This window comes from Cupressus sempervirens, chromosome 6 (assembly GCF_028749045.1).
Source record: "Cupressus sempervirens isolate cs-2001-9-10 chromosome 6, ASM2874904v1, whole genome shotgun sequence".
NCBI classification, from domain to species: Eukaryota; Viridiplantae; Streptophyta; class Pinopsida; order Cupressales; family Cupressaceae; genus Cupressus; species Cupressus sempervirens.
The window spans coordinates 47,931,042-47,950,402 of NC_143123.1; the positions used below are offsets into that span (position 1 = coordinate 47,931,042).

The 19,361-nt window shown below is 42.0% G+C and overlaps 1 protein-coding gene across 4 annotated transcripts in view; it reads left to right on the forward strand.

Moving 5' to 3' along the window:
* The window catches only part of LOC149551061 (ATP-dependent caseinolytic (Clp) protease/crotonase family protein), a 70,539-nt gene that overhangs the window by 40,930 nt on the left and 10,248 nt on the right, over positions 1–19,361 (forward strand). For all 4 annotated transcript variants that reach the window (XM_089786631.1, XM_089786632.1, XM_089786633.1 and 1 more), the window contains 2 exons: positions 3,596–3,686; positions 3,835–3,886. In XM_089786631.1, coding sequence (XP_089642757.1) covers positions 3,596–3,686; positions 3,835–3,886 — 143 coding nt within the window. The remainder of the gene's footprint in view (positions 1–3,595; positions 3,687–3,834; positions 3,887–19,361) is intronic.

Below are 19,361 nucleotides of genomic sequence, written 5' to 3' on the forward strand. Positions count from 1 at the left end.
TATTCATTTCTAATCCTTAACGAAATGTGACTATTGCCTGAGGAAAGTGACAAAAACTTGGGGTGACTATATCAGAAAATGATTCATGACCTTTCTCCACATTTGGGAGGTGTGGCATTCTCTTAATATATGATCTTTTGGATTTTCGTCAACTGTCAGGCAGGAAATGGTTACAACTGATAATGAAAAGAGACTATTAACCTGAATGATAAACGATATGGCTGATAATAGCTCCTGGAAACTTAGGAGAAAATAAAATGAAATGTTTATGAATAGAGACGGATGAAAAACCTTTGTTGCAACTTGCAATGAAAAAATGCTGTGAACCTTGTATCAAATGTCTTCTGATTGTCGAGAAGACTAGCTAGGTTTAGTTTTTGTTTTGTTAGCTGAGCTTGACTGTAAAGAAGATGTTTGAGTTCTGTGTCTCCTAAAGTATCTTATATGAGTTCTAGATATTAATGAAAACAATATATGTTAATCGTTGTTCAATGTTCGATGCTCATGTGTCAAGGGGCTTAGTTTTAGTGTCCCCATGGGCTTGAGATCCCATCAAATACGTGATCCTGAGATAAATATTATGCTTGCAAGCCAAGAGGCTTAGTGCGCCCTTGAGCTTGAGGTCCATCAAGTATGCCACCTTAGTTTTGGATGGCTAACCTTCCATGCCCATGGGCCAAGAGGTGGAATGGACTTGCTTTGCTCTTGGGCTTGAACAACGAGAACGGCCAGCCTCCAAGACGAACTGAGGGATGCAAAGGCAACCCACCCTTCTATGCTCTCGTAGTACAAGGGGGACCAATTTTAAGACTGGTTTGCAAACATATCAGTGACCTCTTAAGGAGACTATTATAGGAACCTACTTTAAGAAGGCATTGACCTATTTCAAATTCAATATGATTGATGTTTATGGATTCCATGGTGTTTACTGTTTACTGATGACTAGTATGATATATCATATTTTGGCTTATGAGTTAATGTCAATTTCCAGTAACTAGTATTGTATGCAAGACCTAGACCAGGTTTTTTTCTTAAAGAAGGCATTTCTAATGGTAAATTTGTATTCATAAATGTTCTATATATCTGATCCTAATTGGAATTGTGGTTTTAGGGCAAAGAATATGAATATCCCCAAAAGGGACATTACATGCAACTCTTTCCCCCATCTATACGAAACGCAGTGAAATTAATAGCTTTAGTTTCTTGAAAGACAAGTGAGTAGAAGCTACAAGAAACATTCAATCTAAAAAACTCATTTCATTAAGTGCTGATCACTAGCCCACAACAACCAAAGTTTTAATATTTTTAACTTTAGTCCTAATATTAATATTTTTTATGTGATTCTACCTAATTGATATTTTGAATATTGGTCTAGAGCTAGGTCCTATACTAGGTGTTGGGTCAGTTCTCCATTGGGTTTGTTTGAGGGGACCCAAAGACTGCCCAAATACTTTAAACAGAAATTCATATTTTAAAACATTTTTATAAGTAAACAAGTGTTGAACATGGTGTATGCCATAATTGTGAAAATGGTGTATGCCATGAAGGTTTATGTTCTTTTAGAAGACCTTAATTTTGGGTTGGCAGTGAGGCCTCGACCCTTGGATCTTATGAAGGGGCACTGCCCATCAACCTCATTGGTGTCTCCAGTCCCAAATTCCCAGTAGTTATCGTGGTCTCTTCTCACATAAGAAACATGATTGCAATGATGGGGTTTGATTTAGTCATTATTGTTACACATCTTGCCCAAAATCTGGGTAGATGAGGCAGCTTCTACCAGTGTAACACCAGCATGGGGGAGTGCTGGGAGAAGTTTCCGGGACAGGAAAAAAACGGTCTCAATTTGCGGATGGCAGGGGAGTGGCAGGGGTGGGGGGGAGGAGAGGGCAGGGGTGCTGCATACGATACATACAGAACATGAAATGGTAGTTACGAAATGATGCTTCGGTATAACATACCAAATTGAATACTTGCACATAGAAAAATTGCAACACGAACTAGAACTATTGAACATTCAACATAGTAACATAGTAGTATAGTACATACCTAATACTAAATAGTAACATTCAAAAATCAAAATTCAAATAGAAATCCAAATTATCAGCAAATAGGATTTATATTAGTTATATCAAATATCAATTGTATCATAAAGATTATCACAATGAGTAGCATCATGCATGGTATGAATCATTATCAATATGAAAATGAGTACAAAATCATGTCAAAATGACAAAATGTAGTGATGGGAAGCCTCTAATCATCCCCCAAGCTGAATTCCTGGTCACTCGAACTACTGGACTGCTCACGCTCAAGTTCTGCCAAAGGAACACCAACCAACCCTACATCTGTTTTTTTCTGCAATCTCATCCTCGTCAACCTGAGATGGACCCATTGGCTCTACATCCCATCGTGTCATTGGGTTCTCTTTGTACATGTGTGTCTTGCAATCTGTGATATGCAAGACATTGTGTACAACAACTAACTTCTTCGCTTTCTTAAAGGTAAGTCTGTTCCTCTTAATAGAGTGGATGAAAAGTACTAAGTTTTCTGGATTCGATTGTGTGTGTTTATTTATCATCAACGTTTCAGATCACACTACATGATCCATCATTAGGATGAGAAAGTGCAGGATAGTAAGATATGCAGATTGGACCTTTCTCAAAGTGGATGAAGCACACAAGCACCCAAGTACCCAAGCACCTCTGATGTCCCCAATCACCCAAGCGGTGCGGCGATGCTTGGGTGGTGGTGGAGGTACTTGAGTACTCCAAGCACCCATCCCCGGGATGCTTCCACATTGGGTACTCCTACATTTTCGGTCAGGTGCATATCCCAAGGTTTCATTGGCTTCTACATATGACCTGGCTAGTGGAAGTTTGATTGTTACTTAATGTGGTGCAAACAAAACTGAACCATCTGTTGACTTTGATGCTTTTGATGAAGAGAAATGTGAAGATTATTAAATAATAAATATTTATCATTTTCATTGTGTATTGACATTTTCTTTTTGTTGTGTTGTCATACCTGGTAATTGTACCCATACTAGGACCAGCAAATTAGATCTTTTCTAAACTTATAAATAGTTATCTTCATGCTTTTTTTTATTTCTTTTCACTGTCTTTGAAAACCAGGTTGTAAGAATATAATAACTGGAGGGATTTAGATAAATTGCGCTTGCTGATTTATTGGAAGTCTTTTAGCAAGATCTAAATAAAGAAACAATGCCAAGTAAACATGCTAGCCACAGCCAATAAATGCTAGAAATATCTGCTGTCTTAATTGCTTGGCTAGATACAAATTTCACATTAACTAATTAGTTGTTTCCAAGATTGGGCCTATGTGGCTCCCTTGGTCAGCCAGACTAATAGAAATTTCATGCCAATTTAATTAGCTGTTGCCATGATTGGATTATACAGTTCCTTTAGTCAGCTATGTACCCTTTGTAGCAAGAATTGGACTTGTCAGCCAAATGCAATTGAGCATCTTTTTATAACAATCAAGTTTACCTTGGATGGTTTTACTTCCCTTATATGTGATCATTCTGCAATAAAATACAGAATTAAATGTTGACCATTTTTTGTTTCTATTACTAAAGGCACTATCTGTACCTACAATTGCGGTAATTGAGGGAGCAGCACTAGGTGGTGGATTGGAGCTAGCTCTTTCTTGTGATCTGCGAGTCTGTGGTATTCTCCCATCATATTCAATGTTACAAGTTAAAAATGCCCAACGTTTCAGCAAACATTTTGGTTTTTAATTTATGTTATAATCTTATTTTTGTGACTGGGGTGAACACATTGCTTATGATAATGTAAATTGGTTCCTTATGTACAGGAGATGCAGCCTCACTTGGATTGCCAGAGACAGGACTTGCGATAATTCCTGGGTAAATAGAAGACCTTGTATTTTTAGATATAAATCATGAAGAAAACGCTCTCATATGGTCAGTAAGTTGTAAACTTCTTGCTAGAATGTCTTGATCTTCCAATTAAATGAGCTTGATATTGGTTAAAATGCTTCAAATGATGACTGTGTAGAAGATTTTTACATCAATGTTTAGGGTCACAAACCATGATCCGTCAACAAGATGAGGAAAAGTTAAAAAATTAAATTAGACTTTGCTCTCTAAATAGGAGAGTAAGTGAAGATGGGAAAATAAAATATTATCCTACATAATCTACACTTCTTATTATATTTATAAAATGATAAATGGATTTTGATTGTTAAAAATGATTGAAAACAATCCCTAGATGCAAAATGACATAAACAAAACAATAAACTTGACTCCTTAACATGTTTAATAATAAACTAGAATTTGATATTGGTAGAAAACAATTTTTTTTTGCAGGTTAAGTCATGTTTGTTTATGAAGTAATAGGGTGAAGATCAATAACTTGTGAGCTTTTAAAATAAATGTTCCTTAGAGACTGGTGCATAGGGGACACAAGGATACATTTTTAAAGGCAGAATTTTATTTATTTAGATTTCGGAGATGATGAGATGTGAATATTAATATCTGAAGACAATTTACAAAAGAAAATTAAAAGATGGTGCAATTTACCATTTATGTAAACAAATAATTGAAAAAGATAAAATTGACATCATGTTTAACAATTTGATAATCAGTTGATCCAATGATCAATGAGAAATATCTATTCTATAGTATTTATAGTGTTCATCAATCTCACGATACGAAGTGGAAAGTATAATAGTAAAATTAAAAAATGGCTAATCTTATTGTCCATTATGTGGCATACACATTGGGGGATTTGTTACTCTTCCAACTTCAACAATTAGACTGTGTTCAACCATGTATGCACAGCTTGATCCTCATTAATCTGTATCAGATCCTCAGGTGTTTCAATTCACTATGTTTTTGGACTCTCCAACTACCTAGTTGTGCTGCAATCAAAGTTGCACGGACATGGATAGAAATAAAGATACGGTATCAAATACAGATATGGTTATTTTTTAAGACCCCCAATATGGATATGGATTAATAAAAAAATGACATTAATAAAAAACAGATACATATACATTCAACACCATTTTCTAAGTTAATAGAGGAGATTTTCTAATTTAAAAGCAATATAGATGCATAAATGCTACATAAATAATTATATGATAATTTAACATTTTACAATATGAAAAAATAGTTGAGTTGCATTGGAAGATAACCTAAAAATACTGATCACTGGAAACAGAAAAACATTTCATTTGTCTTTCTCATTTGGTGTAGGTTTTTTTTATACCAAAAAAAATTAAAAAATTGCATGAATGGAGCTATTTTTTAAATTTGTGAAGATCTATGTCTACTTTTTACTAAGTTACCGGCTTCACACCCTGGACCCTCCAACTGAGTCCGGATCCAGAAATTGGTGCGCACTCGGTCTGCACAAGTGTTCGGACCTCTTGGTCTACAGACCCAGACAGACCCATAGGTCCGAATAGGGATCCTGTGCAGACCCGTAGAAATCCAGCAAGGAACTGTACAGACTACCGGGAACCCATGACATCCAAAAGGGAAAAGTGGGCCCACACTCACTTTAAAATCTTTTTTTTTGTCCAACCCCTAAAATGACCCTAATATGGAGCCTCCAAACACAGTTCATTTCACATTTGCTCTCTCCATTTTGCAAGTTTGAAGTGAGGTGATTGTATTCAAAGGAGGTCGATTGTGGAATAGCAAAAACCTTCCAAAATGCAGATTTGAGTGTTTAAGTTATGCATTTCAACTATATTCTTTAGTTTTTTGATAGATTGTTTCAAGTTTTTGAAAAGCTATAAACTTGTTTCAATTTTTTGTAGAAGTCTCGTATGTTTTTTTATTTCATTTTTGTTATAGATTTCAACAATGAGTAGTCAAAACTCAAGGGGTGGGGAGGGGTCTCAATAATTTAAAATTGATAAAGGGTCTCCTTTATGGATACACACTACAAGAATTTCTAAATATCCTATAGGTGGGGGGTTCATTGGAAATGCAATTTTTGCAATATAGAAGCTCCTATCTCAAGTCAAATTTCATTTTTTGTGCCCTGGGGGTAAAGGGATTAATAGGTGTGAGGGCCCAAGTGTAGATAAGACAGGGTTGACAGCTGTGCATATAGCAACATTTATAAAAGAACAAAAAGATGTAGACAAATTAATTGCAGAAAGGAAACAAGGTGGTTATACTGTTAACAAAAAAACAATAACACCACCCACTCAACCAAGTTCTAGACATCCCTTGTTGCCTATGCCTTCTAGGGACAATGAAGTAGAAAAACCACAAACTATGAAATGATTCAGGCTATGATCAACTATCATGCATCATAGATTCATACTATGAAATGATTTAGTTTTACAATTATGTATATTTCTCTCTTTTTTGTATATATAATGCTTATATATATATACCCATGCGTGAAACCATACAAGCCATAATGAAAAAAATCACAAACCTACATTGAACCCAAACTGGTAACTTAGATTAAATCACATAGTATTTGACATGGTTGGAAAATCAAGGTTTTTTCAGCACACATAGGTACAATATTTGACATGTATTTGGACCATATCATGGTATTCAAATTGGATACAAAGATATGCATGCCCAAGAAGGGACAAAGGAGTTTCCAGCCAGTTTGGTTGCAATCCATGAAAGGCAACATACCAGTTACGACCACAAGCTTCTTCACTCGGCAAAGCATGCTCCTCTCGATAAAGTAGATAAAATTGTATGTAGATTAGTTCCTCTTGGGAACAAAAGAACATAGACCCTATGATAAGAGCTGAATGGCCAATGTGCATATCAGTGATGGAACTGCATACTAGGTTCTTCTTTGCCAAAGTTTATGTATCTACCTTTGTTAAACTAGATGCAATCAACATGATTGATTTATGTAAGATCAACGTGGCTTCTTTGTCAGCCGACTGGATGATCCCGGTGGTGTTTCTGTAGCCGACGGAATGACTGTCGTCGGTGTTTTGTATTTTGTAGCCGACGGGTAAATAGTTTGTAGCAGACATAATGTTTGTGGCCGACGGACTCCTTCGGGAAGGTTCGGCGGATAGAATTTATATCCTGTCTAGGATCATTGTAAATCATCTTCTACCATCATATCTGATAATGTAATGTCTGGCATATGCGAATATAATAAAAGGAGGTTGCTGTTCGCATTCCATTGTCTGTATGCATTACTTTATTTTACCCGTACGATAAACATTTGGCGCTGTTGCTGTATGAATCTGGAAGGCGAGAGGAATGAAGATTAATGCCAAATCAGCTTAACAAGGATCGAAATAAGGCCAAGGGAAAAGATGGAATCTGTACTGCGCAAGAGAATTTAATTTTGGCACAGCAAGCCGAACGCCGACAGAGATTTCAGAAGATTGCCGACGGAAACCGGAACGCCGAAGAATTGTTGGAGGAGACTCGGCAGCGGGTGGAATTGGTGGAAGAAGCACGGGAGTTCTTGAATTTGTGTTCGCCGAGGGAAGAAAATTCAGACGGAAGAGCATCAACTCGCACGGCTCGCAATGTCGAGGGAGCACGAGCGTGGAGTGACCTCTTCGTCCGGGATAGACTTCCGCGGGAAACAACTTCAAAAGATCCTTCTTCACCAAGGTTCGCAGTTGTCGAGACTGCCGATGTGGGAGTTCAGACTGCCGGTGTGGGAGTGCAGACCTCCGGTGTTGGAGTAAATAGCACCAATGTTGCAGGACCCAGTAACGCCTCTCTACCAAATTCAGTTGTGATGGCGGGACCCAAAGAAAAGTTGCCGAAGTTTGAGGGCGACGGTACAATCGACCCCATCCGACATTGTAAGACATGTTAGACGATCTGGCGGGCAAATGGAATCACAGATGCTAACGAATGGGTCAGGCAATTTTCGGCAACCCTACGGGGTGTGGCGATTGATTGGTTTTCGGATACGGATCCACAAAAGCTAAATAGCTGGGATAACATTAAAAAGGAGTTCCTAGCGGAATTTAAACTCTTGCGGGATGATAATGAAATCGTAGCAGAGATTTTCAATACCAAATAGGGGAAGCACGAGACTGTCCGCTTCTACGCCAGGAGATTAAAAGACTTAATAAACAAAATGGAAAGCAAGCCGGCGGACGGATTGCAGAAAAGATGGTTCGTGGACGGCCTACGCTCGAAGTTGCTGAGGAAAATGAAAATTGTGCCACCGTCATCATATGCGGACGCGTATAACAGAGCACTAGACCTTGAAAGTGAGCAGAAGACAAAGAAGAAGAAAACTAGCTCCTCTGATTTTGATGACAACGAGCTTGCCGGAGATGATAGCAACGACGACGAAGGCAACAACAAGAAGGTTCGTGCCCTACAGAAGGATATGGTTCGCATGACGGAGGAGTTTAAAAACATGTAGAAGGAGCCAAAAGGCAGTGAGTTGTGGTGCACGGACTGTAAGACCAACGGTCATACTAAAGGATTGTGTCCAAAGAACCAATTCTGCGACATTTGTCAGATCATGGGCCATTCGACAAAGGAGTGCCCCTTTAACATGAAGACCAGAGGATCCCCGCAAGTACTTCTTACGCAGGAGGCTTCCCCATCGGGTAGTAGCGGAAACACGAATACCACCAGTGCTACATCTAGAGGATACAGTAATAATCGGCGTGGACAGAACAATAACAATACCAATACGAGCAGAAGCCGGATCCAGTATGATGCAAATGGACGGCCGATTATTCAGTGCTGCGCATGTAACTTGGGGCATTTTGCGCAGGAGTGTCCAACGGCGAATACACCTCAACTATTGTGCCGATGGTGCGGACCCGGCAATCATGACGACTCAAAGTGTCCAAAATCCGGAGTGAACTTGATCACTGTCGGGGCGGATGAGAAAGTTCTGGCAATTACGCGAAAACAAGCAAAAGAATATCCGAACCCCGTTGAAGAAAAGAGGAAATTTGTGGAAGCACGGGCGGAGGTTGGAAAAGTATCCCAAGCAGTAACACCTTCGGACACCGTCGGCACTTCAGCGAGGAATTCCGCAGAACAAAACATAGTACGGCAAATTTTGCAAACGGAGGTGCGAGTAAAGGTAAATGATTTGCTTCTCACCATGCCTCAACTTCGATCTGCTCTTTCAAATATTGCAGGAGAATCAAGTCAAGAGGAAAAGTCACCGAGAGAACCAAGTCGAGGGAAGGAAAAGGAGATTGCTGTAGGAGGAGAAGATCAGATGTTGCTGGAGCTGACATCCGGACGACACCCTGCAGTCGTCGAGATGGGGATCCTTGGACATGTTCTCACAGACACAATAGTTGACGGAGGGTCCGGCGTAAACGTATTGCTGGAAGAAACCTGGAGGAAACTTGGACAGCCGACATTGTGGCCTCTGAGATTTCAGCTGCTGACAGCCGATCAACATGGCATTAAACCACTAGGTATTCTCATGGCACAGTCGGTAACCATTGGCACTCAGTCATTCCTGATGGATTTCGTGGTGATTCCGTTGAAGAGGAAAGGCTATGACGCCATCCTGGGCCACGAGTGGCTTATCGAAGCAAGAGCCCGACACAACTGGAAGAAGAACACCTTCACTGGAAAGTAAAGGCCGCTGATTCGTCATTGATCTGCATACCCGAATGGTAGGGGAAGAGGCCCTGTCATCAGATTCTAACAGAGAGAAGGATGAAGGCAGACAACGGATGGAACCGGATCAGGAGGGCATCTGTCGATTGGATGGGGGATCAACGGATGACGACTTGGATTCCGTCAATGGTCTCTACCACTGGCAAATGGAGGATTATGAATTATTTCACAGCTGCAATGTTCTGTCGATTGAGAACGAATATCCGAAGGAGTTTAGTGAAGTAAAGGAGGGGGAGGCACCGTTGGATGTTACACCCGCCCATGCATTCAGTGAAGGGGAGACAATCAAGTATAATGAAGCTACACTACAGACAATGAATTTGGGGGACGAGACAGAGCCAAAGAACATACTAGTCGGAGATAACTGGGATCCAGTACTCAAGGCCGCGGCATTCAAGATATTTCTGGAATACAAGGATGTGTTTGCATGGACACACAAGATCCTCAAGGGAGTACTGTCGGAATTGTGCGTGCACCACATTCCGTTGGTGGAGGGAGCCGTACTTCTATGAAAGCGACCCTACAGGATGAACAAGAACTATGCGGCACGGGTTACGGAGGAAATCAACCGAATGTTGGAAGCTGGCATTATCTTCAAGGTGCAGACCAGCGAATGGGTGTCACCGATAGTCATCTCATTGAAGGATACTACTTAGATTCGGATATGCGTCAATTTCAGATGCCTGAATGCAATGACGATCAAGGATCCTTTTTTGATTCCATTCACAGATAGCATTCTGGAGGAGGTCGTGGGACATGAAATTTACTCCTTTATGGACGGGTTCTTCGGATACAATCAGATTTCTATAGCGGAGGAGGATAAGTTGAAGACAATGTTTGTCGTCAAAGATGGGGTCTACGCGTACAATCGGATGCCATTTGGGTTGTGTAACGCGCTGGCCACATTCTAGCAGATTATACTGCATATCTTCGACAGGATGTCCGTGGGAAACTTCAAAGCCTTCTTGGATGATTGGTCAATATTTAGCACGGAGGACGGACACCTGGCAGCACTTGGTGAATGCATGGAGAGATGTCGCAGAGCCCGGCTAGTGTTGAATCCCAAGAACTGCAGATTCATGGTTCCGCACGGAAGACTGCTCGGACATATTGTCTATAAAGAAGGGTTAAAGACGAATCCCGACAAGGTGAGAGTCATTCTTGAAATGCAGCCATCTACTAATGTGACGGAGGTAAAATCTTTTCTCGGGCATATAGGTTATTACATGAGATTTATTAAAAATTTTGCCAAGGTGTCCCACCCATTGGATAAGTTAACCTGCAAGGAAGAATCATTTAGATGGGATAAAGAGCAGGATGAGGCATTTGAAGGGCTAAAGGTACGACTAGCTACGACACCCATCCTGGCATATTCGGACTGGAATAAAGAGTTTCATGTTCATGTGGATGCCTCCAACTATGCGATCAGCGCGACCCTGGCACACACTAGTAACCACGGACTGGATCACCCAATATACTTTGCCAGCCGGTTGTTATCAAAGGCTGAGCAGAACTACAGCACGACTGAAAGAGAAGCGTTGGGAATGGTCTATGCTGTGCAAAAATTCTGTCATTATTTGCTCGCTACACCGTTTGTGTTTTATGTTGATCGCCAGGCCTTGTTGTACATGATTAATAAACCTGTCATCCAAAGGAGGATCAGCAGATGGCTACTTCTGTTGCAGGAATTTACTTTCAAAATCATTGTCTGGCCAGGAAAGAAACATGTCAGTGCCGACCACCTGTCACAGATCAAAACAGGGGAACCAGCAGAGGGTGTGAATGACGACTTCCCTGACGCGCAGCTGTTTCAGATTGGGGTACTGCCGGAATGGTACAGGAGTATTGGCGAGTACCTGTCAATAGGACAGTTTCCCACTGGGATGTCACCAAATGATAGGTGCAAGTTGATAATAAGGAGTCGCACGTTTCAATTGATCAATGGATTGCTCTACAAAATGGGGCCGGATCATATTCTTCGGTGGTGTGTTGGAAGAGGAGATACTGTAGGTGTTAAAAGAAGCACATGAGGGTCCTGCAGGAGGACACATGGGGCCTGACACCATTGCACGGAAAATATTGCTCGCAGGTCTCTGGTGGCCGACGGTGTACAATGACACGCGGGAATGGGTGGTCGGATGTGACACTTGCCAACGGGCAAGGAAGCCACTCGAGAGATTTTATGCCACTTAACCCCTCCCATGCGTAGGACTTTTTTGAGCGGTGGGGATTAGATTTTATTGGACCACTGAAGGTGAGCAAGACTCGATGGTGCCGGTACATCATCGTTGCAACGGAGTACCTGACCAAGTGGGCGGAGGCACGTGCGTTACCAGATAACTCGGTCGTCAGCATTCCAAAATTTATTTATGAACAAATCATTACCAGGTATGGAATTCCGTTGCAATTAACAAGTGATAGGGGAGGGCATTTTGTTAATCATGTCATTCGTCTGCTCACCACCCAGTTCAAGATTTATCATTCACTGTCGAGCTCGTACTATCCAAGAGCAAACGGATAGGCGGAGGCTACCAATAAAATCTTAGTATCCATCATCTACAAATCCTGCGCGGTGGAAGGTGCTAACTGGGAGGAAAACTCACCTGCCGCCCTGTGGGCTCACCGCACAGCGTACAAGGTGACGACAGGGCACACACCATTCCAGTTAATGTTTGGATAGGAAGCAGTAGTCCCAGCGGAATTCATAATCCCGAGTCTGCGAATAGCGTTGGAAAACAAGCTGGATGACGACAGAAGCTTACAAGAGTGGTTAAACAATCTGAATAAACTGGAGGAGAAGCAATTGCTGGCACAGTGGACGACGGAAGTGGCACAAAACAAACGCAAGATCTGGCATGATAAGCATCTGAAACGTAGCAGATTCCAGCCAGGACAGTTAGTATTGAAGTATGATGGTTGCAATGAAATCAAACCGGGAAAATTTAAGGTGCGGTGGGTTGGACCATTCTAGATCCGGGAGGTTGGCGACAATGGAGCAATCAAACTATCGAAGTTGGACGGACAGGAGGTGCCTTAGTCAATTAACAGATCTAAATTGAAAATATACCGCGCAAAAAGGGTGTCGTCATCGCCCAGTGCTCACATGAATCTTCCGTCGTCGTCATTAAAGGACGGTGAGGCGGCGACGCCAAATGGAGGTACCTTTGTAATTTAATTTTTGAATTTTTTTTTTTAAAAAATAAAATAAAATTGAGAAAAAAATCAAATCAAATCAAACAGAGCCCCGCAGGCAGTCTGTCCACGGGTTTTAAAGAAAGGCCCCGCGGGCAGTCTGTCTGCGGGTAAATGAAAAGCCTTGCGGGTAGGGTTTGTCCGCGGGTTGAATAAAACTCTCGCGGTCAGAAAATTATAAATTGCTTCTTTTTTCTGCGGGGATGCTTATAACAGCGACCTAAGTCTCACGAGTTTGACGATTCTTGGAGTTACGCCAACACAAAAGAATTTGGAAATAAGTTGTTTTAAAACAGTTTTATATTGAAGATCGCAATGGAGTAAACAAAGAATGTTGTGCTTGCCCATATCAATGTCGTTGTGACAAGAGAAAACATTTATCAGAGTCAGAAAGCGGAGTTGCTCCTATTGGGTAGTGCCATCTTGCGATGGTAGACTGTTTTTAGTGGGAAGGAGTAGTAAGTTTGGTGTGAGTCATTGTTCAAAGTCTGTTAGCAGGGCCTCACAGCAGCTGAGGGGTACTTTGGCAATCAAATTCATGCGGTAACATTCTCCTCCGGCCGGGAATCATCACTAGACACTTCAAACGCTCTCTGCCCGTATTTCCCTTCCGTGGATGGGCTGGCCGGACGAGCTTCTCTTTTCTCCTTGGACGGACTGTCTTGCCAGACGGGGTTATTAACACGCAGTGCAATGGCTTCCTTTGGCTCTGTGATATTTATGTGAACATAGTTGGTTACTGGCAGATTTCTTGGGATAAAAAGTATCATATTCATTCTAAGCAAGGAACATCATTCTCGTGGCTATCTTTTCTCTCCCATGGAGGAGATTGGGTGGCAAATTTTCTTCCTCGGAAGGTAGTCTAACCAGCACTTTATGTGCCCTGCGGGACTAAGGGGGAAACTAATAAGAAAAAGAAGCAGTTATTGCATGGAATCAGCAGGCAAAGCGGAAGCCGTGGAAGAGTCAGCTGGCGGCAAATATGGAAAAGAATTCAAGGGTTTTGGCATCGGGGATTCGCGTTGCAGGCCCCACTGGTTCCAATAGCAAGAAACAAAGGACCAAGGAGGACCTCACTTATCTCACCGTCTAGTTCGAGAGTCTTAGTGGAAGCGAATGCCGGAGGTGGTGGTAGGAGACCCCGGAGGCAGACCAGATTAAGCAGATTCTGATGCGGGCACAGGTACACTGGGCCATCCAGCTTCCCATTTTCTCCATCCGTTTGTTCGAATCAGTATTGCGTACCATGATAAAGACATATAGCCTGCGGAGCAAAACAAGTACATTCATGTACAAGCAGCAGCAGATGACGGTGTCCTTTAAACCTAAGGATTTCACTAGGGTTTTCGGCATCCCTGGCCCAGATGGTAAGAAAGTGGAGATCAAGAACCATAAACTCTCATGGGAACGGAACGAGCATTGGATAGATCTAGTGTGTCGGGATCTTACACCCGTGGAGAGGGATGCAGTGGTTTAGGGGTCAAAGCGCATAGGGCTTCGCAAGGACTTTATTCGGGAGGGACATTGGCGGTGCATCATGGACGTCATCAAGAGCAGGTTGACAGGTGCCACTTGAGCTTCAGATATAACATTGCCGCAAGTTGTGTTTATGAATGGTATCATGCAGGGAGTGGTATATGATTGGGCCTCAGTCCTGGCTGACAGGATGAAGGAATTTATGACCTTTCAGCAGAGAACATTTTTTATGCCGCACCATGCCATCGGGCTGTTTTTGGAGGCTGCAGCTAGCCAGAGTCCACTGGATGATTTTGAGGCTCCTCCAAGGGGCAAGTTGGCAGACAGGGAGCCTCCCATATTCTATTGGCGACACTTGGATACAGGAGGATCAGCAGTAGGCCACAATAAAGTACTCTGCGGACTGGATGCTTCCAGAGAGACAGATAGCAGACGAGAGGGCACTTCGGTGAGTGACGGGGCTAAGTCTGTGGAAGAAGAGGAGAGCACTTGGGCGGAAGTTGGCGGTGAGGCAGCGGGTAGTGGGCCCACATTCTTTACCCCTCCTCAGTTGTCAAATTCGGCACACTTGACTACCTTTCCGATAGTCATTCCGCCATTTGGCCAGCGCCATGCCTCGATCCTCATGACTCCTCCAGCGGAGGCAAATGTCCCACGGATAATGACGGAGATGGTCCCACGGACAACGACAGAAGTTCTTCCATAGATAGCGACAAATGTCCCGCGGACAGTCGTCGAGATATTGCTGATGGTTGTAGCGGAGGTGATTCCAGTTGTACCAGCGGAGCAAGTTTCACAACCAGATGTCGTTACTGCCGCAGTCTCACAGAGCACAGTTGCCACCGCCGGAGCCTGAGCCTCAAGTTCGGTTGGATGTCATTGATTGTGATGCAATTGTCACTGTCTCGTCATCTTTTTTAGCAGAGGCCAAGTCAGCCTAGCCAGTACAGGAGGAGAACATGGAGCTCGCGCAGTCAAACCAACTAGAGGTGATGGATAGAGCTAGTGTGTTTTTGAGGTAGCAGTTTCGGCTCACTCCTGCCAAGCGAGGTCCGTCCATTCACTCCTAGGCGTTCAGGAACATCACCGGCAGTACCAGAGCCTCAACTTTAAGAGGGAATGCCACATGCCGTGGTTGTGCCGACAGCAGAGGAGGCGGCATCAGATGTGGGCATAGCTCCCGCTAATGAGGAGGAGCATAGTGATGCAGAATGGTCATTGGAGGACTTCGCCAAGGAGGATTACGGGTCGGATGAGGATAGGTGCAGGGACTACCTCAAGACTATGAAGTCTGCGTTGAAGAAGGGACATGAGGTGGCAATTCAGGCTCTAACTCGACAGAGGGAGTGGCATTTGATCAGAGCATATATTCGTGGGATTTGTCCTCTACGATTTCAGACTTGTTTTGTAGACAAGGGTTGGCCGGCGGTGGCGACAGCTGAGATGTTGGCAGATTGGGCTACTGAGCCGGAGTTGGGACCCAGTGACACCCCTCTAATGAAGCTGGCACATGAGATTTTGGGATTGTACAAGGATGTTTACTATGCTCGTCAGCGTGCGGAGGCAGACAAGGTTGCAGCAAAGAGATCATTGGCAGCTAAGAGAGAGGCTAGAGAGAAGCTAACCGTCGACTTGGCCAACCAGCAGGTAGCATGGGCCGCAGAGCGGGCGGCACTACTGGCAGATATGGCAACAGTGGTACAGGAGAGGGACATGGCTAGGCAAGGTACAGAAGCGGCTGTCCGAGATAAGGATGCGGACGAGCACGAGATGCAATTAGCTAGGAGGCAGGCTATGGATGTTGCGCTTCTTCTAAAGGAGGCCGTCGAGGTTAATTCTCAGATTCAGACAGATCTCCGCATCAGGACAGAGCAGGTGTATGAGTTACATCGCCAGTAGCACTCTTCTGGGACGCCCCCTTCTCTCTAGTATTTCTTTTGTTGTCTGTAAGTTGTCTCCTAATTTTGTTAGTCGTCAGGAGACAACTGTTCTTTTTGGGGGGATGGTGTCAGCCGACAGGATGGTCCCGACGGTGTTTCTGTAGCCGACGGAATGACTGTCGTCGATGTTTTGTATTTTGTAGCCGACAGGTAAATAGTTTGTAGCAGACATAATGTTTGTGGCCGATGGACTCCTTCGGGAAGGTCCGGCGGATAGTATTTATATCCCGTCTGGGATCATTGTAAATCATCTTCTACCATCATATCTGATAATGTAATGTCTAGCATATGCGAATATAATAAAAAGAGGTTGTTATTCGTGTTCCATTGTCTGTATGCATTACTTTATTTTACCCGTACGGTAAACATCCTCTTTACCATGCATCTCTAAGTGAACTTCATAAGGCCCTCTTCTCTGCATCATATATGCAAAGAAATCTAACAAACCTTTGCACATGCCACTTTGGGTTCAGTGCATAGGTGGCCATGTGTAATGTCCCCTTTTTGACAAGCACTAGCTACTTGTTTTTTTTTTAGCCTTTAATTTTCCCCGGAGGCTAAAAAGGGAAGAAATAAAGGGGAAAAAATATATTAGATTAATTACTTATAAGGTTATTAAAAATAAAATATTAAAAAGTAACCTTATATTTAATTAATTTAGTATTAAAGTGACTAAAGTAATAAAATATCAAAAAAATCACTTAAAAGAATAAAGTAATAGATTATTCTAGAAGTTTCTTGAAGTTACTTATGAATTCTATATAAGGAGCCTTTGGGGGGGCATTTGAGACATCTTGAGTTGCATAATCATCTATTGCGCTGAGAGCTTTAGGCGCTGAGAGCTTTAGGGCTTGCAGGTTTGCCTGAGGGTTTGAAGACTCTAAGATGCCAATTTTGGTTGTGAGATATCAACCCTAGTTGGAGGAATGGAAGTGGTATTCAACCATTTCAAGTTGAGCGTAATTTGTATACTCAAACTACCTGAGGGTTTGAGATTTTGAAAGCAGTATTTAAAAAAAGATCCAAAAAAGCAGTCCGAAAAAGCAACCCAAAAAAAGCAAAGCGAAAAAGCAAGTCCGAAATAGCAAAGCAGAAAGGCAGAATTGGTGAAAATTATTACAGCCAGCTACAACCAGGTTCTTTTGTTTATCATTCATGTTAGCATTGCATTTTAGGTGTTATAAGTTTCAGCTGTAAGTGTGCATTATACCAACATTATCATATTTTGTAATCCATGTAAATGCCAAGAGTCTTAGCCATACTTCATGAGCATTGTATTAGAAATTTCATTGCAATTAAGGAGATAATAGTTGCTGGTGTCATTTGAGCAATTCAATATCATCTATTATCAGCTAGTTAGTTTGCATACCAACTGTTTGTAAAAATGTCAATTGGCTGTAGGTTCTCTTTTTGGCATAAATAATGTTATAATTTTGCATCCCAAGTGTTTGTCAAAATTATTAGTTGTTGTAGCTGCATATTGCAAGTAGTTTCAGCCACATATATGCATTGAATATTGTCAAAATAAGTTGCACATTCATTTTGAGTCATTGTTTAGTCAATTTAGAGTTTTCTTGCAAGCATTCTTATTGATGCTAAGTGAAGGAAAGAGCCATAAAAGCAAACTGAAATTTTATATCAGTCATGACCCTTGTATGCAAAGTTTTTTTTCTTGAACCTTTATTAGCATTTTGGGATCAGATTTGAGCAGGGTCATTACAGTGGTATCAAAGCGGTTTCCTACCAGCCTGATTGGATTATTTCAGATTGAATTCAATTATCAGTATGGCTTTAACAGGAGACAAGGATTTGGAAGAAAGAATGCACAATGTAAAGAAGAAATTAGATTGTCCATTTCGGCAAACAGAGGACCTTCTAAGAACTTTGGAGGAGTTGGAAACTTATTTAGGCAAGTTTGATCAGTCAAGACCCGATGCTATGCAAACAACTTTATCTCCAGCATTTGGTTCGTTGGTTAAGCTTCGATTATTGAGACATCATGATGAGGTAATAAGACTTACAACTCTCTCTTGCATTAGTGAAATCATGAGGATAATAGCTGGCCTTAATTCTTGTGACGATCAGATTATGAGAGGTACTTCATGCCATGGTAAAAGCTTCGAAAAGTTGGACAACATCCGGGACCCTTATTTCACAAAGAGGGCAAGATTACTTGAAGTATTCGCAAGGTGTAGATTTGAAAATATTATGCTGGCAATAGGTTGTATTGGTGACATTCGTAGGATGTTTAATACATTTTGGAATATTATGGACAAGTTTCATCCCAACAGGGTATTGGCATCGATGCACTCCATCATGTTCACAATCTTGTTTGAGGAGGAGGATGAAATTTCTAAACTTTTGGCAGAAGACTTATGGTATGTTTGGACAGAAGAGAGGAATTTGTCACCTATGGCATGTAGGTGGTTAAAGAGCCTGATTGATAGGCCTAACGATCGTACCTTCCATATGACAGGCATAAACTTGTATGAGGAGTTTAACAAACATGCGGATTCGATACAAGGAGACATTAGCACATCTTCAGGTAATGGTTTATCTGCATCATCTTCACAGGCAGAAGGGGTTACAGATGTTGTGCAGGTTGAGCCAGTTGCATCAGAAGGTGATATCACAGGCACATCGGATTGCATGATTGACATAGATAATGGTTCCAGTACAGTTGGGCTGGATGAAGTTACAGTAGTTGAGGATACTGTCATGTTTGAGGATAGTATAGTTGTTCAGAAAGTGAGCATTCAGGACTTTGCAAAAAATGAGTATCAGGCACAATTGGATGCTTCTTCACATGAGATAGAGGTTAGTAACTCTTTAGTTGGTTTGGCAAGCCAGCTGAAGACAAGGGACAAGGATATTGTCACGGCTTTATCTCATCATGACAGGATGCATGGATTGATTGAGAATCACATTTGGATGATTCAACTGCCGGAGAGACAGAAAGGAGTCGCAACAGGTTCTTCTTGTGACGACTAACAACAGATCAAGGAAGGCATGGAGGCAATGAAGGTAAGTTACATACACCTACTTTCAGATCGCGATCATCTCCTTAATCTTGCAAGCATCTATTTAGATGCATTGAAGGAGGAGGAGGTTGACCGGCTTTCTCATGAGCTGGAGGATACTCA